At 43.3% G+C, this 24,677-nt stretch overlaps 1 protein-coding gene across 5 annotated transcripts in view; it reads right to left on the reverse strand.

Annotated features, from left to right (window-relative positions):
• akap11 (A kinase (PRKA) anchor protein 11) overlaps positions 1–24,677 on the reverse strand; it is a 114,376-nt gene that overhangs the window by 18,602 nt on the left and 71,097 nt on the right. For 4 of the 5 annotated variants that reach the window (XM_038802764.1, XM_038802766.1, XM_038802763.1 and 1 more), the window contains exons 8-10: positions 19,593–19,751; positions 16,846–16,929; positions 14,254–14,297 (exon numbers count right to left, since the gene is read on the reverse strand). In XM_038802764.1, coding sequence (XP_038658692.1) covers positions 14,254–14,297; positions 16,846–16,929; positions 19,593–19,751 — 287 coding nt within the window. The remainder of the gene's footprint in view (positions 1–14,253; positions 14,298–16,845; positions 16,930–19,592; positions 19,752–24,677) is intronic. The other variant, XM_038802767.1, reaches the window with a different exon arrangement.

Below are 24,677 nucleotides of genomic sequence, written 5' to 3' on the forward strand. Positions count from 1 at the left end.
CAAAAAGTCCAGTTCCCTAACAACCCCACATCCATTCTCCACCCCGGCCTTTGAGCCATTTCCTTCTCCAGAACCACATCCACCCAATGCTGTGCAGGGTCAGAAATCAATATTGCTGAATACTCCGACCTTTTGACCCTGGCCAATAACGCCTTCCCCACCATGAAAATGTCTATTCTTGAATACTACTTTATGTACCGGGGAGAGAAATGAATACTCATGTTCCCGCGGATCCAGTCCTCCCATCTCTCTCGAGTCCCGCCAGTGCTGCTGAGACCTATCCACCTTTGGCTCTTGCACCATATTCAAATTCAACCCCGCCATATAACGCTCACCAGTGCCACCGATCTCCTCTCTGACGACCCCATCACTATCACGTACCTGCCCCCCGGTCCGCCACCACCTTCTCCATCTGAAACCGCACCCTCTTGCCTGACAATACCGCTACCCCCCAAGCCATACTATCAAACCCAGAATGGAAAACCTGACTCACCCAACCCTTCCTGAGCACATTGGGGTCTCTCCCCCTCCTTGTTCCAGCCCTCAGATGGGTCTCCTGCAGCATTACCACATCGGCATTTAAACTCCTTAAATGTGTAAAAACCCTTGACCTCTTCACTGGTCCCCCCAACCCCTCACGTTCCATGTTACTATTCTGACCGGTGGCCTCTCACCACCCCCTTACATCCCCTCCTATCCGCCAACTTCATAACCCTGTACCCTGCCATCGGGCTCTCTCCTCCCAAAATCCCCCCATCCACTTCCTCCTCTTGAAAACACCTCTCCCAATATAAAGTTCCTTTCCCCACCTTTCACACCTCCCAGGCCCATCGAAACCTGTTCGACCAGGTTCCAATGACCGTGGCCCCTCACCCACCACACTCCTGTTCACTAGCCAACCGCCGCTTGCTAGTGTGGAGGCCACTGCCCAGGCCCCCCTCCTCCCAATCCTCTCCCCATGACCCAATACCTGAAAACACTCAAACATAACTAGTGCACAAAACCCGCACCCCAGAAAACCGCCATAATTCCAAAGCCCAAAATCCTCATACCCACTGTAGCCCATACCAAAGGTAACCACCCTTCCCCATCAACTAACCCAAAAACCAAACTCTCAACTGTTCCCCCCCAAAACAGAACAAATGATCATGAAACAAGAGAAAAGGCTGTACAAACGTTTACCAGCCCTCTCTTCAGTCAAATCAAACCCCAGTCCCATCTCTTATTTAAACCCCAGTTCTTCGGCCTTCACACACGCTTTCACCGTCTCATAGTCAAAGTCCCTTGAGTTATAGGTCACCCTCAGCTTCACTGGGTAAACCACGCCGAATGTCACACCGTTGCTGAAGAGTGCCGCCTTCACCCGACTGAACGCCACCCGCCTTCTTGCCAGCTCCACACAAGTCCTGGTATATACGAATACAAACTCCTTCCCACATCACCTCACACCTTTGCTTTGCCCAACTCAGACCGTGTCCTTCACATGGAACTTGTGGAAACAAATTTTGACCACATTTGGCAGCTCATTTACCTTCGGCTTGGGCCTGAGCGACCGATGAGCCCTGTCCAGCCCATACCGGAAGGTTTCTTCCCCCTCCCCCAACAACTCCACCAACATTTTCGTGATGGACTCAGTCGGCCTTGGGCCCTCCACCCCTCAGGTAAGCCCACAATTCTCAAATTCTGCCTCCTTGACCTGTTCTCCAGATCCTCCACCTTGGCTCTGAATCCTTTGTTGGCCTCCACCACCCTCCGCAGCTCCTCACCCATCGAGGTGAACTGGTCACTATGTTGCAACGGACCCTTCAACCTCTCGGTTTGCTCCCGCACCTCTGTCGACGTCTTCACACCGCCGCCTTTACTGGGGCAATCATATCCTTCATTAATTCCTTCAACGCAGACATCACCTCCTTTTGCATCACCTCCATGTGCTTGGTGAACTGCCTCTCAAATTCTCCAGCCATCACCTTGGTCAGCGTCTCCACTGTGAAGGGTGCAGCCCCACCCAGCGATCCAGCCTCCGCCATCTTTCCTGCTGCCAGGCTGACCTGTTCACTCACCGTCAAACCTTCGCTCGCCCCTTTCTTCCCAGCAACTTTTTTCTAAGTCTTCCTGCACCGGGCATTAAATTCCAATAACCAGAGCCTCGAGCAGGAGCTACCCAACGTGCGACTTACACCGACAAGGCCGCCATCGGAAGTCTTCTCAAAAGATAGCTTTGGATCACCTTCATAAGTGAAATTAGAGACGAGTAATACATGCTGACCTTGCTCATACTCCACACAAAAGGTACAAATTGTCTAGTCAAGATATCCATCTGTACATTCGCATTTTACCTCCATCTATAACCTCTTCACTGATGTCATTCAATTTCACTGAGAAAATAATATAGTCTGTGACGAAAGGTCCTGTTGTCCCAGCCAAGGGCATGAAAGACAGTTCATCTCACTTTCAGTTGGAAAGGTCACTGTTGACACAAAAGCGAGACAGGCACATCCAACCTACTAATCAGAATATCAGTGCCAAAGTAGCGAAAACTCTTTGGAGTTGTTCAGCCCAGAAAAGGAAGATTAGAATGCACAAGTCAGATGGAATTACTGCAAACCGAGGAAGGGGGAAGGACAAATTAAGTAGAACTACTGTATACAGGAGAGATGAATGGACAAATCAGAGAGCTATTTCACAGAGGAGAGAGCAATGGGCAAATCAGATGTAATCACCATATGCTGGATGGTTAAGTGAAAAGATCAGGCCAAGTGGAAGATCAGCCAGTGAATAGAGAACACATTTGACGGCCTCAACAGCCTCTTCCCGCTTCCTGTGTTTCTACAACTTTGAATGGGCAGATCAGAAAACTGCTGTACAGAGGTGTTGAATGGAGGTATTACTTATAACTGCTTGTTCAGTTCCCAGCAGATGGCTCGAGAGGGGCAAGGGAGCACAAAGTGGACAATTAATGAAATGAATCTCACAAGGGCTGAGGGTAACTCATGTATTGAGTTTGTTTGATATTTAACGCTAAGCCTGAAATTGCCTGATGGACCAGTTGAAGGCTTCAGCAGTTCCCTCCGTCCCCACTTCCCAAAATGCAGCCAAGTCAGTGGGTAGAGTAAGATTCCTGGGCCACAGATGATGCACCGATTCCCACTGCTATGAGGTAGTCAGCAGTTGGAGCAAGACAGCGTGTGACTTGGTAACATAGAAGGAGAATTTTCACTCAGATCTTGGGAGACTTTAGTGGTAAGATGTGACATCCTATTGTCAGCACAAAACTCCAGGCACTGGACACACATTAACATTTCAGGCACATACTGCATCCAACTCAATGTGTTGGAAATTTTGAGACAAGTGTCCAAATTCTGGAAATTGGGACTTCAATAGGCAACACTGGTGTGCCAATGAGATAAATATCCACCTATGGTGGTAGCATCAGGGTGTACTTATGGTATTTAAAAAAATTTTTTTTTAAGAGAAATACAGCACATAACAGGCCCTTCGGCCCACGATGTTGTGCCAAACTTTTGTCCTAGGTTAATCATAGAATTTTGGACACTAAGGGCAATTTATCATGGCCAATCCACCCAACCTGCACATCTTTGGACTGTGGGAGGAAACCGGAGTACCCGGAGGAAACCCACGCACACATGGGGAGGATGTGCAGACTCCACACAGACAGTGACCCAAGTCGAAATTGAACCTGGGACCCTGGAGCTGTGAAGCAATTGTGCTATCCACAATGCTACCGTGCTGCCCTTAAGAAGAAATTAATCTACACTCCATTATTCTACCCTAATCCATGTACCTATCCAATAGCCGCTTGAAGGTCCCTAACGTTTCCGACTCAACTACTACCACAGGCAGTGCATTCCATGCCCCCACTACTCTCTGGGTAAAAAATCTACCTCTGACATCCCCCCTATATCTTCCACCATTTACCTTAAATTTATGTCCCCTTGTAATGGTTTGTTCCACCCGGGGAAAAAGTCTGACTGTCTACTCTATCTATTCCCCTGATCATCTTATAAACCTCTATCAAGTCGCCCCTCATCCTTCTCCGTTCTAATGAGAAAAGGCCTAGTACCCTCAACCTTTCCTTGTAAGCCCTACTCTCCATTCCAGGCAACATCCTGGTAAATCTCCTTTGCACCTTTTCCAAAGCTTCCACATCCTTCCTAAAATGAGGTGACCAGAACTGCACACAGTACTCAAAATGTGGCCTGACCAAGGTTTTGTACAGCTGCATCATCACCTCACAGCTCTTAAATTCAATCGCTCTGTTAATGAACGCTAGCACACCATAGGCCTTCTTCACAGCTCTTTCCACTGGAGTGGCAACTTTCAAAGATCTATGAACATAGACTCCAAGATCTCTCTGCTCCTCCACATTGCCAAGAACCCTACCGTTACCCCTGTATTCCGCATTCATATTTGTCCTTCCAAAATGGACAACCTCACACTTGTCAGGGTTAAACTCCATCTGCCACTTCTCAGCCCAGCTCTGCATCCTATCTATGTCTCTTTGAAGCTGACAACAGCCCTCCTCACTATCCACAACTCCACCAATCTTCGTATCATCTGCAAATTTACTGACCCACCCTTCAACTCCCTCATCCAAGTTTTTAATGAAAATCACAAACAGCAGAGGACCCAGAACTGATCCCTGCGGTACGCCACTGGTAACTTGGCTCCAGGCTGAATATTTGCCATCCACCACCACTCTCTGTCTTCTATCAGTTAGCCAGTTTGTTATCCAACTGGCCAAATTTCCCACTATCCCATGCCTCCTTACTTTCTGCACAAGCCTACAATGGGGAACCTTATCAAATGCCTTACTAAAATCCATGTACACTACATCCACTGCTTTACCTTCATCCATATGCTTGGTCACCTCCTCAAAGAAGTCAATAAGACTTGTAAGAACATAAGAGCATAAGAACATAAGAACTAGGAGCAGGAGTAGGCCATCTGGCCCCTCGAGCCTGCTCCGCCATTCAATTAGATCATGGCTGATCTTTTGTGGACTCAGCTCCACTTTCCGGCCCGAACACCATAACCCTTAATCCCTTTATTCTTCAAAAAACTATCTATCTTTACCTTAAAAACATGTAATGAAGGAGCCTCAACTGCTTCACTGGGCAAGGAATTCCATAGATTCACAACCCTTTGGGTGAAGAAGTTCCTCCTAAACTCAGTCCTAAATCTACTTCCCCTTATTTTGAGGCTATGCCCCCTAGTTCTGCTGTCACCCGCCAGTGGAAACAACCTGCCCGCATCTATCCTATCTATTCCCTTCATAATTTTAAATGTTTCTATAAGATCCCCCCTCATCCTTCTAAATTCCAACGAGTACAGTCCCAGTCTACTCAACCTCTCCTCATAATCCAACCCCTTCAGCTCTGGGATTAACCTAGTGAATCTCCTCTGCACACCCTCCAGCGCCAGTACGTCCTTTCTCAAGTAAGGAGACCAAAACTGAACACAATACTCCAGGTGTGGCCGCACTAACACCTTATACAATTGCAACATAACCTCCCTAGTCTTAAACTCCATCCCTCTAGCAATGAAGGACAAAATTCCATTTGCCTTCTTAATCACCTGTTGCACTTGTAAACCAACCTTCTGTGACTCATGCACTAGTACACCCAAGTCTCTCTGAACAGCGGCATGCTTTAATATTTTATCGTTTAAATAATAATCCCATTTGCTGTTATTCCTACCAAAATGGATAACCTCACATTTGTCAACATTGTATTCCATCTGCCAGACCCGAGCCCATTCACTTAACCTATCCAAATCCCTCTGCAGACTTCCAGTATCCTCTGCACTTTTCGCTTTACCACTCATCTTAGTGTCATCTGCAAACTTGGACACATTGCCCTTGGTCCCCAACTCCAAATCATCTATGTAAATTGTGAACAATTGTGGGCCCAACACGGATCCCTGAGGGACACCACTAGCTACTGATTGCCAACCAGAGAAACACCCATTTATCCCAACTCTTTGCTTTCTATTAATTAACCAATCCTCTATCCATGCTACTACTTTACCCTTAATGCCATGCATCTTTATCTTATGCAGCAACCTTTTGTGTGGCACCTTGTCAAAGGCTTTCTGGAAATCCAGATATACCACATCCATCGGCTCCCCGTTATCTACTGCACTGGTAATGTCCTCAAAAAATTCCACTAAATTAGTTAGGCACGACCTGCCTTTTACGAACCCATGCTGCGTCTGCCCAATGGGACAATTTCTATCCAGGTGCCTCGCAATTTCTTCCTTGATGATAGATTCCAGCATCTTCCCTATTACCGAAGTTAAACTCACTGGCCTATAATTTCCTGCTTTCTGCCTACCTCCTTTTTTAAACAGTGGCGTCACGTTTGCTAATTTCCAATCCACCGGGACCACCCCAGAGTCTAGTGAATTTCGGTAAATTATCACTAGTGCATCTGCAATTTCCCTAGCCATCTCTTTTAGCACTCTGGGATGCATTCCATCAGGGCCAGGAGACTTGTCTACCTTTAGCCCCATTAGCTTGCCCATCACTCCCTCCTTAGTGATAACAATCCTCTCAAGGTCCTCACCTGTCATAGCCTCATTTCTATCAGGCGCTGGCATGTTATTTGTGTCTTCCACTGTGAAGACCGACCCAAAAAACCTGTTCAGTTCCTCAGCCATTTCCTCATTTCCCATTATTAAAACTCCCTTCTCATCCTCTAAAGGACCAATATTTACCTTAGCCACTCTTTTTTGTCTTATATATTTGTAAAAACTTTTACTGTCTGTTTTTATATTCTGAGCAAGTTTACTCTCATACTCTATCTTACTCTTCTTTATAGCTTTTTTAGTAGCTTTCTGTTGCCCCCTAAAGATTTCCCAGTCCTCTAATCTCCCAGCAATCTTTGCCACTTTATATGCTTTTTCCTTCAATTTGATACTCTCCCTTATTTCCTTAGATATCCACGGTCGATTTTCCCTCTTTCTTTCGTCCTTCCTTTTTGTTGGTATAAACCTTTGCTGAGCACTGTGAAAAATCGCTTGGAAGGTTCTCCACTGTTCCTCAACTGTTCCACCATAAAGTCTTAGCTCCCAGTCTACCTTAGCTAGTTCTTCCCTCATCCCCTTGTAATCTCCTTTGTTTAAACACAAAACACTAGTATTTGATTTTACTTTCTCACCCTCCATCTGTATTTTAAATTCCACCATATTGTGATCGCTCCTTCCGAGAGGATCCCTAACTATGAGATCATGAATCAATCCTGTCTCATTACACAGGACAAGATCTAGGACCGCTTGTTCCCTCGTAGGTTCCATTACATACTGTTCTAGGAAACTATCGCGGATACATTCTATAAACTCCTCCTCACGGTTGCCTTGACCGACCTGGTTAAACCAATCGACATGTAGATTAAAATCCCCCATGATAACTGCTGTACCATTTCTACATGCATCAGTTATTTCTTTGTTTATTGCCTGCCCCACCATCTCGTTACTATTTGGTGGCTGATAGACTACTCCTATCAGTGACTTTTTCGCCTTACTATTCCTGATTTCCACCCAAATGGATTCAACCTTATCCTCCATAGCACCGATGTCATCCCTTACTATTGCCCGGATGTCATCCTTAAATAAGAGAACAACACCACCTCCCTTACCATCCACTCTGTCCTTCCGAATAGTTTGATAACGGGGAGCACGTGCAGACTCCGCACAGTGACCCACGCCGGGAATCGAACGTGGAACCCTGGCGCTGTGAAGAAAAGGTGCTAACCACTGAGATACCATTCCCGCCCTTTATACCCTAAGTTTTGAGATTGGCCAGTTGCATATTGGGTGGTTATTAGTAACTTCATTGCAGTGTTAATGTCAGCCTATTTGTGACAATAATAAATATTCTGATTATGAGATAGTTTATGATGGACCAAGTGGCCTATTTCTGTGCTTTAGACTTTGTTATCAAAGAGCGTGAAGGGAGCCAGAAGTTTAGAGTACAGCTGACTGGAAGCAGTCGGAGGGCGGAGGTCCAGTTGGTCCACGGGGCAGCGAATTCTGTAAAGTTAGAGGGGATGGAGGCTAGGGCAGTTGCATGCTCCTCCTGTAGGATGTGGGTGGTGAGGGATATCACTGGTGACCTACCCCTCACAAATCCGTGCTGACTATCCCTAATCAAGCAGTGTCTTTCCAGATGCTCAGAAATCCTATCCCTCGGTACCCTTTCCATTACTTTGCCTACCACCGAAGTAAGACTAACTGGCCTGTAATTCCCAGGGTTATCCCTATTCCCTTTTTTGAACAGGGGCACGACATTCGCCACTCTCCAATCCTCTGGTACCACCCCTGTTGACAGCGAGGACGAAAAGTTCATTGCCAATGGCTCTGCAATTTCATTTCTTGCTTCCCATAGAATCCTTGGATATATCCCGTCAGACCCGGGGGACTTGTCTATCCTCAAGTTTTTCAAAACGCCCAACAGATCTTCCTTCCTAACAAGTATCTCCTCGAGCTTATCAGTCTGTTTCACACTGTCCTCTCCAACAATATGGCCCCTCTCGTTTGTAAATACTGAAGAAAAATACTTGTTCAAAACCTCTCCTATCTCTTCAGACTCAATACACAATCTCCCGCTACTGTCCTTGATCGGACCTACCCTTGCTCTAGTCATTCTCATATTTCTCACATATGTGTAAAAGGCCTTGGGGTTTTCCTTGATCCTACCCGCCAAAGATTTTTCATGCCCTCTCTTAGCTCTCCTAATCCCTTTCTTCAGTTCCCTCCTGGCTATCTTGTATCCCTCCAGTGCCCTGTCTGAACCTTGTTTCTTCAGCCTTACATAAGTCTCCTTCTTCCTCTTAACAAGACATTCAACCTCTCTTGTCAACCATGGTTCCCTCACGCGACCATCTCTTCCCTGCCTGACAGGGACATACATATCAAAAACACACAGTACCTGTTCCTTGAACAAGTTCCACATTTCACTTGTGTCCTTCCCTGACAGCGTATGTTCCCAACTTCTGCACTTCAATTCTTGTCTGACAGCATTGTATTTACCCTTCCCCCAGTTGTAAACCTTGCCCTGTTGCACGCACCTATCCCTCTCCATTACTAAAGTGAAAGTCACAGAATTGTGGTCACTACCTCCAAAATGCTCCCCCACTAACAAATCTATCACCTGCCCTGGTTCATTACCAAGTACCAAATCCAATATGGCCTCCCCTCTGGTCAGACAATCTACATACTGTGTTAGAAAAGCTTCCTGGACACACTGCACAAACACTACCCCATCCAAACTGTTTGAGCTAAAGAGTTTCCACTCAATGCTTGGGAAGTTGAAGTCACCCATGACTACTACCCTGTAACTTCTGCACCTTTCCAAAATCTGTTTCCCAATCCGTTCCTCCACATCTCTGCTGCTATTGGGGAGCCTATAGAAAACTCCCAACAAGGTGACTGCTCCTTTCCTATTTCTCACTTCAACCCATATTACCTCAGTAGGCAGATCCCCCTCAAACTGCCTTTCTACAGCTGTTATACTATCTCTAATTAACAATGCCACCCCCCCCCCCCACCCCCACCCCCCCTTTTACCATTCTCCCTATTCTTAACATAGAACATAGAACAGTACAGCACAGAACAGGCCCTTCGGCCCTCGATGTTGTGCCGAGCAATGATCACCCTACTGAAACCCACGTAACCCGTATACCCGTAACCCAACAATCTCCCCATTAACCTTACACTACGGGCAATTTAGCATGGCCAATCCACCTAACCTGCACATCTTTGGACTGTGGGAGGAAACCGGAGCACCCGGAGGAAACCCACGCACACACGGGGAGGACGTGCAGACTCCACACAGACAGTGACCCAGCCGGGAATCGAACCTGGGACCCTGGAGCTGTGAAGCATTGATGCTAACCACCATGCCTTGTTGAAACATCTATAACCAGGGACCTCCAACAACCATTTCTGCCCCTCTTCTATCCAAGTTTCCTTAATGGCCAACACATCGTAGTCCCAAGTACCAATCCATGCCTTAAGTTCACCCACCTTATTCCTGATACTTCTTGCATTAAAGTATACACACTTCAACCCATCTCCTTGCCTGCAAGCACTCTCCTTTGTCAGTGTTACCTTCCCCACTGCATCACTACGTGCTTTGGCGTTCTGAATATCGGCTTCCTTAGTTGCTGGACTACAAATCCGGTTCCCATCCCCCTGCCAAATTAGTTTAAACCCTCCCAAAGAGTACTAGAAAACCTCCCTCCCAGGATATTGGTGCCCCTCTGGTTCAGATGCAACCCGTCCTGCTTGTACAGGTCCCACCTTCCCCAGAATGCGCTCCAATTATCCAAATACCTGAAGCCCTCCCTCCTACACCATTCCTGCAGCCACGTGTTCAACTGCACTCTCTCCCTATTCCTAGCCTCGCTATCACGTGGCACCGGCAACAAGCCAGAGATGACAACTCTGTCTGTCCTGGCCTTTAACTTCCAGCCTAACTCCCTAAACTTGTTTATTACCTCCACACCTCTTTTCCTACCTACGTCGTTGGTACCAATGTGCACCACAACTTCTGGCTGCTCACCCTCCCCCTTCAGGATCCTGAAGACAAGATCCGAGACATCCCTGGCCCTGGCACCCAGGAGGCAACATACCTTTCGGGAGTCTCGCTCGCGACCACAGAATCTCCTATCTATTCCCCTAACCATTGAATCTCCTATTACTATTGCTTTTCTATGCTCCCCCCTTCCCTTCTGAGCCCCAGAGCCAGACTCAGTGCCAGAGACCTGGCCGCTGGGGCCTTCCCCCGGTAGGTCTCACCCCCCCCCCCCCCCCCAACAGCATCCAAAACGGTATACTTGTTTTGAAGGGGAACGGCCACGAGGGATCCCTGCACTGTCTGCCTGTTAGTTTTCTTTCCCCTGACTGTAACGCAGCTACTCTTGTCCAGTACCTTGGGTGTGGCTACCTCCCTGTAACTCTTCTCGATAACCCCCTCTGCCTCACGGATGATCCGAAGTTCATCCAGCTCCAGCTCCAGTTTCTTAACACGGGGAGGAGCTGGAGTTGGGTGCACTTCCCGCAGGTATAATCAGCGGGGACACCAGTGATATCCCTCACCACCCACATCCTACAGGAGGAGCATGCAACTGCCCTAGCCTCCATCCCCTCTAACTTTACAGAATTCGCTGCCCCGTGGACCAACTGGACCTCCGCCCTCCGACTGCTTCCAGTCAGCTGTACTCTAAACTCCTGGCTCCCTTCACGCTCTTTGATAACAAAGTCTAAAGCACAGAAATAGGCCACTTGGTCCATCATAAACTATCTCATAATCAGAATATTTATTATTGTCACAAATAGGCTGACATTAACACTGCAATGAAGTTACTAATAACCACCCAATATGCAACTGGCCAATCTCAAAACTTAGGGTATAAAGGGCAGCAATGGTATCACAGTGGTTAGCACCTTTTCTTCACAGCGCCAGGGTTCCACGTTCGATTCCCGGCTTGGGTCACTGTGCGGAGTCTGCACGTGCTCCCCGTATCTGCGTGGGTTTCCTCTGGGTGCTCCAGTTTTCTCTGACAAGTCCCGAAAGATGTGCTGTTAGGTGAATTGGACATTCTGGATTCTCCCTCAGTGTACCCGAACAGGTTACGGAGTGCGGCGACTAAGGGATTTTCCACAGTAACTTCATTGCAGTGTTAATGTAAGATTACTTGTGACACTAATAAAGATTATTACTATATTCCAAACTGATGTCAGATTGGCAGGGCACATCAATATCAAAATCATATGCCCTGGTTTGCAACAGAAAGTTAGGGACAGGCTGGAAAAGGACAGTAGCAAGCTGGTCTTGCTCCGAGTTACAGATGCACCGTTTAGTAATTGTGCAGATCCCTCTCTGGGAGTTAACGGTATTGACAGCATTGGGCCATCTCTCTTACTGCAGCAGTGGGCGAAATGTGGCCCAGGGCAACGGATAGAATGGTACAAAACGGTAAATAATTCTGGTATTGGTCTGTCGCCATGAAGGTCCAACTGCAATTCTGATAGTGTTTCGCAGCAGATGTCTCAATATTCAATGCCAATCGAGGATATATCAGGTAGTGATGATACTAGATACCAATGGATATACATTTCAAAAAGGGATTTATCAGACTGGGTCTCTTTTGTCTTGAAAACAGAAGGCTGAGGGGTACCCAAGAGATGTTTAAAATTCTGAAAGCTTTTGAGAGAATGTTTCCTCTTGTGGGAAAGGACATGGCTAGAGGCCATCCATATGAGATAGTCACCAAGAAATCCAATAGGGAATTCACAGGGAGTGGTTGAAGAGAATCATCCAGAAATATTCAAGGGAAAGCCAGACAAGTGTATGAGGGAGAAGGGAAAAGCAGGAACAATGCTGGATTTGGTTGAGAAAGATGGGAGGAGGTTCAAGTGGAGCATAAACACTGACATGAGATGGATAGGCCTAAGGCCTATTTCTGCGCTGTACAGCCTCTGTAAATCCCATGAAAACAAAGGCACCATGTTGTGGTGACTGTCTGAATTTGAAGGCCATAGTTTGAAAGATTGATAAAAATAAAATTACTCCAGTAGTAGTAAGGGCGTGGAATAACCTGCCTGCAACAGTAGTGGACTCGCCAACATTAAGGGCATTTAAATGGTCATTGGATAAAAATATGGATGATAAGGGAATAGTGTAGATGGGCTTTAGAGTGGTTTCACAGGTCGGGCAACATCGAGGGCCGAAGGGCCTATACTGCGCTGTTATGTTCTATGTTCTATAACTTCGAAGGGTGCCTCACAAGATGGGGCATGGTTCGATCAACAGTAATTAACAAAACATCTGCAAAGAGTCAATTGGTACACTATTGAATGGCAATTGAGATTTAAAAATATAACTAAATATGCAATTGAATGGGTCACCATAAAGGTTAACATTAAATACTGTTGGATTCAACAATTAGAGGGGGTCCTTTAAAATATTAGCAAAAATATACTGCAAAATAAAATGATTCTTGAAAATTATTGAATTTGTAGAAATATGATTACGTTATAAAACTGGCTAAAATTTTGAATCGTGACTGTCTCAAATGTTGCAAAAGATGTACTGTGGGAATGCGATATGAGGGTACATTCAATCTGAAACAATCTCATAACTGAGAGCAGATGTGATGTAGGGAGTTTGAACATGGGACAAGAGCTGTGGGAAGGATAATTACTTTAGAGTAATTGATTAATGTCGAATTAACCAATATCCTGTTAAGTAACTGACACTTTCCTGAACGAATCAAGGGGTCTCAGCTGAGAATTAGAACCAATGAAAGTTAGTAAGGGGCTAAACCCAGATAAGGATTCTCTTAAGAATGTGATGCATATGATTCATTAGAGAGAAGAATTTTAGCCTTCCGAGATTCTTGAAGCATTCGTGAAAATTACTTTTAGAAAGGCCTTTTGTTGAAATGACTTTTATTTTGTAAATCCGGAGTCACTTTTATCTTGAAGATTTTTGCTTTCACTTTTCAATGTCTCAAAGACTTTCCAATGTACTGTCAAGTTTTTTCCGATTTAATTTGGTGCAAATGTATTAAATACATTTTTAAAAATAAAGAGTTCTTTGTACACCTCCTCAATCGGACTGAATGATATCTTATCCTGAGTAAGAGATAAGAGGAATCTTTCATTACCTTTCCAAGTAAGAGAAGATTAGTTTCATCTGACAACATGCACTGGCATCAGTAATGTCCCTGAGGAGACAGCATCCTTCGTGTGGTTTTTCCAGACAGTTATCCACATGTATTCTGGGATGGACACCAAATCAGGAAGGAAAGCTCTGATTGACCAATTTTATTATCTGGAAATTCTTAGTTCTTCTTGAAATAAAGATTTTGTTTGTTGTGTCAACAAACATGGTACTATTCAATTTGGCTCCAGCTTGCAGCATGCACCTTAGTTAAGTGAAAAGAAAAATATTTGCAGGGTTGCGAAGAAACAGCGAGACCAATTGGATAGTTCTTTCAAAGCTGCAGGATAGACTCAATGACTTCCTTCTGTGCTTGAAGAGCTTGTGATAAATGTGTTGTGTGTGGCTTACATCGAAGAGCTGCTAATGCTAGGTATTTAATCGGTGCCTTTGATCCAGGTGGATGGCCTCTATAAGGTTTGCACGCATCTCAGTCTTGTTAAGGTTTTCTCTGGTACTTGGCTAGCAGCAATATTTTGGGACAAAAATGTAACTTCATACTGTACCTTCAGAATCTTCTTGCACCTCTTCTTTGTCTTCACTATTATCGCTATATTCGCAGGAAAGAAATTGGCCATTTAGTGCTCACCCCAACTCAGTGGTCACTTTGAAATAGTGCAAACAGTGCTCAGAATTAAAAATAAATGAGAGGTAAAACTAATTGTTGAATATTAAAAATCCGTGAAAAAGCTGAACACACACATGCATTCCAACTAGCAAGCAATTAGAATCTGAATACTTCTCATGCTATTCCACAGTTAATAGTATCTGATGTCTGCAGCCTTTTCTGGTGACCCATATTTGATTCTAGCAAGGTAGGTGCCGGGTCTAAAGCCTCACACAATTACTTTTCAGAGCTGTGCGTGCACAAAGAATCACAGGTTAAACCATTCTGGAGAAATTACTTGACTATATAGTCTAGAATTACTTTTCACCTCCTCCAACTTCCATAGATTCACTTCTCAAGACTTAGAGTTCTGTAAATCTGTGTCTCTCAAAATATATATTCAATTTTTAAAAAAATGCTGCACATCCTCTCTGACCCTGAAAAATTGACTTTATAAATGTGGAATCCATCCCTTCAGAAGAAAATTACTGTGGGAGATTTTAAAATCTTTTTTTTTTGAAAACTGTCTCTTTTACCTCACTCTAAATCCAACTTATATTCCTTGCCTCAAACTCTGTATGGCTCAGTCAAGAATCTTCAATCTGATTGGTCGAAGCATCACATCGTCCCTTGTCCAAATCACAGTTGACACAGATTAGCGACAGAGGCTCCGCATTAGGAAGACATTGAGTTAGAGTTAATCTACCCAGCAAAGCCCACAACAGCTGTGGGCAGTTGTCAGCAAGTGAAAGGCAAGAGCTGGCCCTTCATTGGTAACAGCAAAATCATTACCAATTTATAACAATGCACCAAATTCAAACAGTTTTGTGCTTTAATGCATTAGTTTATATGGATTCATGTCACATAGCCAGCGAAGACTTTTAAAACATTGACTAGGGCTGCATTCAACGTATATTCCACAGATAAAAGAGATGGTGCTCAAATCCAGAGGGGAACCACCATGTGACTTCCAACTTTAGGAACTTTAAAAATTCAGTGTCAAGGAAAACTGTTCAGGGAGGAAGTAAGGCGGGGAATATTTGCCTGTGATTCAGATAAAACAGTGCGACCACTATGGATTATCAGTGTCACCTTGTTTTGAATATTTAGCCTGAAGGCATCACAGAAATCTTCCTTTTGGTTGTTACTCTTGCAACAAATATTATTTTCTGGATTTCCCAATCAGAGTAAATGACTCCATGAAGGAATGTAGAATACTTCACAAATGCGAATGCAAAAACCCTGTGTAAGGAATGGCACAAGAAAATGGCAGATCACTCCACATTATCATTCTTGTTAAGTACACCAGAATACTCTGAAAGCAGGATATTTGAAAGGGAATTTTCTCTGCATCCTTTCTCAGTAATTTCACCCACCTTGGGCTCTCCCTGGGGTCAGAGACTACTTTATAGTCTAGTCTTAGATCGTTTGCCCTAGGTACCCAGCCAGAGTGCAGGCTTGTTGTGAATAAATCCAATTTAGTATAATCTATTCAAGTAGTTATTTGGTAGTACAAGACTTGAGTATTGCTGAAAACTGACATGTTAAGTAAGTGTTCTTTCTTCAGTCATCAGGATAGCTCACAAGAAACGGCAACAGTATTAAGGGGAACAACAATTTATATTGCATGATAGTGCTCATTAGTCGGCAAGTAGAATCTGATTGGTGGAAGTGTTATCATGGAGAATGCAGCATGGAACAGTTAACTGCCCTTTGTTTAAATTCAAATTGGGCAGGCCGAACTGTTTGATCAAGGCAATGATCCAGGGCATGACGGTTGCCCAAGCTTGTGTTTAGTTGAAATGGGCACAAAATATGGACGTGTTTCTTCTGTCTCCAAAGGGCTGGTCTCTGTGTGTGAATATATGTGGCTTTTAGCATACCCAAGTGAATCACACTGCAAGCCCAACTGACAACCTTCAATTGGTTCTCCGTGTAACTATTAGCACAAACAGGATTGTTCAGTACGTGTTGTATAATTGCGGAATCACATCTAAAGTTGGACACTAGGTCTCGAGTCCATGGCCATGCCTCTACCAATCGGTCCAGTTGCCAACCGATCAGCACTCTCTTCCCATGCAGTATAAATTGTTGTTCCAACATTACTATTGGTACTTTCTTGCGAGCTATCCTGATGAGTGAAAATTTCTCTTCATCGACAATACACAATTATCATTCCTGCATGGTGTATATAATAATGTGCTAATTGAATGTCGAGCCATTAAATATGAAATACCATGAGAAGTAAGTTAAATGAGAAATCAGAATGTGCAAAATACCATAAGATTCTTCAAATAATCAAATGAGCACAAGCATTTAGAAAGAAAGCAATGATTTCTTTGGAGGTTATTTGTATTTTACAGATATGTTTAAAGGCTTTTCATCATACACACATGTTGCTTAAGTGCTTCACATCCAAAGCCATGCTCTCATGCAATCAATGAAACTTCCTAACTCCAAACAACTTTCATAAATCCTAGACTAGACCAACCTGTCGGATGGTGGAAAGGATATGTTCTCCTCATATATATCACCTTCTAACCCCAGACTGCTCCAGCTACTGCTGTTGCCATTACTGCCAGAAAGGAAAAGAAAGGCAGTGGACATTGAGTGACAATAATTTCACCCTCTCTCTCCCATCACCATTGCTTGGTCAAACTACATACATACAGCTACCAGAGAACAGAGATGGTACATTTCAGGTTGTTGACCCTGAACCCACATGCAATTCAGTAGCTCTCTTCTGTGCCAAGAATTCAAAAACAGATCTTTGGCATTTTTTATTTTTTTTAAGAGCAAATAGCTTTGGCTAATTTTGCCATCTAAAGAGGAAAAAATGGGCAAACCCTCCCCCAGTGAGTGCTAATAGATAGAGGGAGGAAATTAAGTTATAACACTAATCCTGATCACCATCTGCTGAGGCTTGATTAATAAGGGTATCAAGGGTTATGGGGAGAAGGCAGGAGAATGGGGATGAGCAGACTCAATGGGCTGAATAGCCTAATTCAGCTGTTTTATGAGCCTCCTGAATCCACTTCGCTGGTATCTTGATGCTAAATTTATTAAGTTTTGTATTACATTTTGTGGGTCAATTCTAACCCTTTTCTTTTGATGACCTACTTCTTGCACCAACCTTGGGAGTTCCAAAAATAGAATAAGCAATTGGAACAGAACTGGCATGTCTTTCTAAGCTCGATTAAAAATAGTAAACACAGATTTAACGTTATGTCATTTAGACAAAAAATATTGACTACTTCGATTCTTGAGAGTATAAAGATAGAGATAAAATTAATTTTCCATTTCATTTTAAACAGATTGAAAACATGCACTTAATGGAACTTGTTACAATGAATGCAACAGATACACATGAACAATTTTATTTGTTTTGTTTATAAAATTAATTTCATGAATGCTTTTCAAGGTTATGTAATTAATATATTTTAAATATCTAATCTCCATCATTTTTGGCAATAGTTTAAAATTGAATCACCAAACTAAACTGCTTCCCATCTTCATGAATAAAAAAAAAAAGTAGTCTATTTCTTTTAGCACAAAAAAAAACATAATCATGTACAGATATTTCTTTGCACACTTACGATTGCCTATTAATCGTAATGATTAATGTTAGGCATTTATTTTGATTGGCACAGTGCTACACTCCACCACAGGGTGGAATCATACCAGAAGTATCTACTCCCTTGGTCAGGTTGAAACATGGGAACAAAGTTTTTTTGAAATTTTCCAATTAAAGGGCAATTTAGCACAGCCAATCCACCTATCCTGTACATCTTTGGGTTGTGGGGGTGAGACCCACGCAGATACAGGGAGAATGTACAAACACCACACGGACAGTGACCCCGGGCCAGGATCGAACCCAGGTCCTCGGTGCCATGAGGCAGTAGTGCTAACCACTGCACTACCATGCCACCTTAACAAAGTTAGGGCTGGTGAGTATTAATGAAGCTGTAGAATCCCTCTCTGACTGGCTGTCTTAAAACACCTAATTAAGAGAAAGTAAGAAACATTTCAAACTGTGACTGCAAATAGGTGAATTGCCAGTGAAATGAAAATAGAAAATTAAGGGGCGAGCAAAGTATTTATGATGATTGAGGAACTGATAGGGAGGATGGAGAGAAACTCAAGGGTATTAAGGGTTATGGAATAAAGTAGGCAGATGCAGTTAAGATACAGATCAGCCACAGTCTAACCGAATGACAGAACAGGTGTGAGGGGGATACATGACCTTCTTCTAACGACCTATTTAAAAATAGGCAGGGGGCAAACAGCCTCACAAGTAACTCATTTTAGTCGTCTCTACGCCTACCTCCCCATCCTCAATGCGTATGAATTGTGAAATGAAAAGGTTTCATTTGTAACCTTTAAACATTTAACCCACTCACAGCATGTTAAAAGAGATATCCATTAAGCTCATGTGGGGACAAAATGCTGCCTTCTCAAACACATATCAACGCAATATTAATTTTACAGAGCTGTCAACACACTATGAAAATAAAAACCAAAAGTGCTTTGAAAGTGGCTTAACGCAGTACAGCTAACGATTGCTTTACCTGCCCCACTTTAAACAAAACAGACAAGAACGTGAAATCAGCTGGTTTTGTTCATCTCCATTTATCTTAAATGGACCTGAACAAAGAATGTTAAAAGCTCAGTAAGTATGAAACAAAATGGGCTTGAAAGTTGATCAAAACCTTTTGGGTTTCAAATTAATAAAGCTTCTGCCATTTTAATCGTTCCAAACCTTCCAACTCCCACTGAACAAAGTTTCTTCCTTTGTAAAAATTGTGAAATACATTGGAAAATGGGAAACAGATTAGATTGTTTAAATATCTGTAACAGGAAAGCAGGAATCGATTTGGCAATTTTGAATGCATCACCAACTTTAAATCTCATGGGACAAATTCAGCAGGTTACAGACCCTGCACGTGTTCTATACGTGAAGCTAAACTAATGTCAAATAGTGTCTGTTTGCATAAAAACAATCAAGACACAGGATGTTAACGAGACTGTCCAATACTGGAGGGCTTGAAATGAAGGGCAATTTGTTTAATTCAGCCGGTTTCATGATGAACATTTCTTTGGAAGCAAACTGTTCAAACCCCGCATGTTTCACAATTCCAAACTGCTTGTTAATTACAGAGAAGACACACTGTACATGTCATTTAAAATGGTGTAACTGGAATGAAAACCCGAGCTGTAATTTGTACAGTTGACGTTTACCTGTCACTGAGGTGCAGGAAGCTGCTGGTCTCATCTGGATGTTCATCTTCAAAACTCAGGTTGGACCAGCTGCCAGTACTGTCATCACCTACACTGAGGCTAAGCTGTTGACTGGTTGTGGTAGAATCAGTTGACCGCAATCCATCCTTGAGACTGCCACTACATGCAGAGTGCAAAAAGCCTTAGTTTTTTTGAAAACAATAATGTATAAAACCACATTGCTGGGATACTTACTCATCTACTTTCCAAAGAATCAGCTTTTTGAATATTTGATTTTGCTGCATGCTGCACAAGTATATACTAATGCCTAACAGCTTGCTCTTGGCACAATGTCTTTAATCCAATGAGCATCACAAGATACTTTGTAGAGGAGAGTGCAAATGCTATAATAGTCACTGAATTGTCAGAGACAGTGACAAATATAGAAGATAGCTTTTCAACAGTGCTCACCACTATTGACTCAAGAGCAATTAGGGATGGGCAACAAATGCTGGCTTTGCCAGCACTGCTCACATCAAGAATGAACTTTAAAAATTAATTATTGGGGTTTAATCCACAGTTGAATTAATTGACAGTTCTTCAAGATTGAGAGCTTTCTCTTTTGGATACAAAGGTACCCTTGGCATGGGTGACATCCCAGCTCAATCAATTGAATGAAAAGTTGTGAGGAGTGGATTAAATATTATCTCCATTCATTATTTGAAAACTGAACACAATAAACTTAAAATATTACTTTTAAAGTTTAAAATTTATCAGTCATAAAAAAAGAAAAAAGCTTAATAAAAACATCTCATTTTATAAAGGTGGAAATTGCATAAATAATAGACAGGCATCAGGAGATGGGCACCCCATGGCGTCCAGTGGGTGCAGGAAGGTGGGATTAGAATGGGCAGCTGTTTTTTCCATTTTTGGTGGTGCAGACATGATGGGATTAATGGCCTCTTTCTGTGCCATAACCGTTGGCTCTAAGCATGCTGGTACTTCAAGGCTATCTGCCCAGTTGGCTATACCAAGTATACTATGTTTCCAAGTTCTGTAGCTTTTCTCAGCTGTTCTGGTTCAGTCATTCTCACTAATGATTACTTGTCATTCAGTATCTTCCAGGTGACCCACGTGAAGTGCTCTGAACCCTGTATTGGTTTTCAGTTCCTGCTTCATTCCATTGCTGGGAGATGATGGGCTGGAGTGTCCCATCCGCCGCAAGGACACCACGGGCGAGCCCCGTACAATGGAGAACTGCATTGACCTCAGGCAGGATTCTCCGGTTACTGGGCGAACTCGGCCGGAGAATCCCGCCCGATGTTTCTGCTATTGCTCTCCTTCCTCAGCTTCCCACTCATGACTTGTTGCTTTTCATTTGTGCAATTCTGAACTCACATTCCCAGTCAGTGCTGCCATTGAGGCTCCCTCCTACTCCTTCACTTCCTGCACATTCAGATGCTGTTTTCCATTTGGCTACACACACTTAAGTGCCCAATTTTGCCTCCGAAGTCTGCACACATCAACCATAGAAAAACGTCCAGTAACATAAGATAGGGCAGAGGCCTATTTGAGGTCTACAAAATGAGTTTCAACCCTTTTTCTTCTCTTTCAATATGAGCTGGGTTCCTGGCATTGTTCTCCATGGGCCGGCTTTCTGTCTTGTTGACCAACTTGCAACTCTCAACTTGCAAACACCCCACTGATGTGGCTGGAATCAGCCACCTAACTGAAACCAGTTCATATGGTCTGCGTTTCAAAATATAATTTTTCCCTCAGTCATTTTTCTCTCAGCCATTCCCATAAGAGGGAATGTAATCCTTACATTTTTATTCCTTCAGTTACCATTTATTAGCCATCCTTAATAATCCTCGAGAGCATGAAAGTGAGCTGTCTTCTTGACAACTGAGTGGCTCTCGAAGTAATTTCAGAGCAGTGTCAACCAACCACACTGCTGTGGGTTTGGAGTCACATGGAGTCCACACCGGTTAAAGGTGGCACATTTCCTTCCCCAAAGAACATGAGCAAACCTGTTGGGTTTCTACAACAATCTAACAGCGCCATTGTGACAGTTACTAATTAAATTGTATTCCAGATTAAATTTAAATTCTTCAACTGCTGAGGTGGGGTTTGAACTGATTTCACCAGATCATTAGTCCAGGCCATGGACTATTCGTCCAGCAATATTAACATTATGCTATCGTACCCACCATATGTTCCAGCTTGCTTGATCCACTTTTGCAGAATGAGACACACTAGATAATCGCTGTAAATTAGATATTGAAAGTTCCACGGCCTCTATTCTCATAAACCTTGGCACATGAAATATCAAAAGACAGATCAGAGCTTTGCGTTTCTTGAAATCTTCCTTCGGCCAGGGTTCAGCAGAGACTCTCGTCAGTCGCCAAATGATCACTTTGTTTGATTCCTACTTGCTTTTAATGTCAGACTTGGGCAACATAATTTTTTTTAAAATACAAGTGATGAGATTGGACAATTGGCCAAAACTCAACAACTTAATTCAAGAAATTGAGTGAAAGTGGGCGGACAGAAACACATTGTTGACATTTACCCGGAAACATATATAGCTGTATATCTGCTACCTATATCAAAGGGATTGAAGACATAAAATGATCCCCCCTCCCCCCAGCCCATTCTAAACAATAACGGTTTGACATTTTTATTTAAGATTTCCAGATATCTCACAAGGTTACTCGCAGTCAGTCAGATACACTCAAAGGGTGATGCCTGAAGTTTGACAGGAAATGTGGCACTTGCATTAAACTTTGAACATGTCGTGGGCCTGACTAAACAAGTACTCCTAACTCCATCAAGAGAAGTATCAGCACTGTGATGCTATTGAGTCAACAGTTCAAACCAATAGTTTGAACTATTGGTCTTTTCAACCAGTGCACAGGTTGATTTTGAACACACTGGATGTCAGAAACACACATGTATTTCAGCTTCACGGTCTCCATTTACCAACTCTCTCCATTACAACTGAACCCACTCAATGGACTGAAAGCATGGTCAAGTAGCATCCAGGTGCGCTAGAATGCACTGCATGCTCTAAACACTAAATGTTTGGGGCAGGAACTAAATGCCAGTGCTATACGCACAGTGGGATTGCACAGAGCACAGGGCAAGGTCAGGACACAGCAATAGCTCGGGAACCCGAATGAACAGCTAGTGTCGTGGCCAGAAAAGCACTGAAAACATGAGCAGCAATTAAATTGATCAAATAATTTAGCAACAGGATTAAATCATCACTGTGCTTCAATTTAATTTCAAACTCCAGTTACTGTCACGTGATAAAACTGCTTTATAGCAACAATTGCTTCATGTCACCAAGACTGAGATCATTCAATGCTAGCTTACCGTTAAGTAGATAAAAGACATTTAGTGATCCAAAAGGACGATAGCGCATCTTACAAACAGGTGTTGTTTTTCCAAAAGAAGCTAACCTTCCCTTATAAATAGGACACTCTCATTGATCTATGGGAGAACACACCACCTGGTAAAAATGCTCCTTCAAGGCGTTGGTGATAAGTGCTTGCTAAGGTCATGACCTCCAATTCGATTGCAATCTGGTATCATTCTGACCCACCCCTTATGCTATGACCAAAAGAGACCAGCATCTGCTTATTGAGACAAGTTAAAAATAATAGTTGGTGAAAAGTCTCCAAAGTGCATATAGCCTCAGCAACGCGTTAGCAAAAGAATGGGAACCTACTCAACGTTACAATCATGCAGTTGTGATATTGCGTGTTTTTAAGGAAATTTCTTAAAGAAACACTCCTGCTTTAAAAAGGCCCCTCAAGATGGCAGTCACAGTGGACAGCCACCTCCACAGATGTTAAACATTGTTGAATGGTGTTACCTCAGAATCAATCATGATGAGAGTCCTTAATAATTCATGGAGGCCTTGGACAACAACAAATCTTCCAAAGGTGTGTAAATTCAGGATTCCTTTAATACCGACAGGAAGTTTTTCAACTGCATAAAGGAGGCTGTTAGAAGCCATTTTGTGCAGCAGTATACAGTGAACCCAGAAGATCTCTGGAAGACACCTCATGCCCACAGCTCTCATTAGCTGAATTAACTGAAAACATAGAGGGTTTTTCTCTGCTACTGGGAATCAGAGAGGAGGTTGTCCAGTAATCTTCACTGCTTTGCTGAAAAAGGATTCCAGGCAGTCTTCAAGTGTCTTGCCTTCAGAACCAGTAAAGAAAAAGGACCATCACCCATTCCCCAAAGCTGCCCTAACTACTGAGTCCACTTGAAAGGGCAAACACCAACATATCGACTATAGAAACTATCACAGCTGCTGAAAACAATCCTTAAATCCAGACAAGCAACACTTCAACTGCAAACAATGGGCCTGTAATTATATCTCAGAGACTGATCTGAAATCCCATCTTCATGAGTTTAGCTCAGTTGGCTAGACGACTGGTTTGTGATACAGAGCGATGCCAACAGCGTGGGTTCAATTCCCGTACCTGCTGAGGTTATTCAAGCCCACCTTCTCAACTGTGCCACTCTCCGGAGCAGTAACCCTCAGGTTAGATCACCATCAGCAACTCTGCCTCTCAAAAAAAAAGAGGAGGCGAGCAGCCTTGGTCCTCTGGAACTTTCATTTCACATGCACTATGACTTTCAAGCTGATACGGTTCATAGTATTATCAAAATTACTGCACAGAAACAGGCTGTTCGGTTTAATCAGCTTGTATTGGTGATCACCCTGTACATATTCCAGTCCTAATCTCTTGTTCACCTTACTCCCTTTCTTTCAACCACCTTTTAAACCTATTCTGAAATATCAACATGAACTTTCCTTCAGTCACTTACTTCAGGTGTACATTCTGCAGCCTTGTAAGTCTATATAAAGACACTCCTCCACCCACTACCCAAAATCTCTTGCATTCATTCCTGTTTCCATGTATTCTCTCTCAAAGACCCTCAATCACTGGAAATAGTCTATTTACATCTACCATCGCTTCCCACTATAAGTTTAAACACCTGCTGCCCTTATAATTCAGATGTGTCTCTTGGGCCCACAGTTAACTCAAGTAATACGTCAACTGTCTCTCTCTCTGACCAGTAATA

This window comes from Scyliorhinus canicula, chromosome 7 (genome assembly GCF_902713615.1).
Source record: "Scyliorhinus canicula chromosome 7, sScyCan1.1, whole genome shotgun sequence".
In the NCBI taxonomy this organism is placed as follows: Eukaryota; Metazoa; Chordata; class Chondrichthyes; order Carcharhiniformes; family Scyliorhinidae; genus Scyliorhinus; species Scyliorhinus canicula.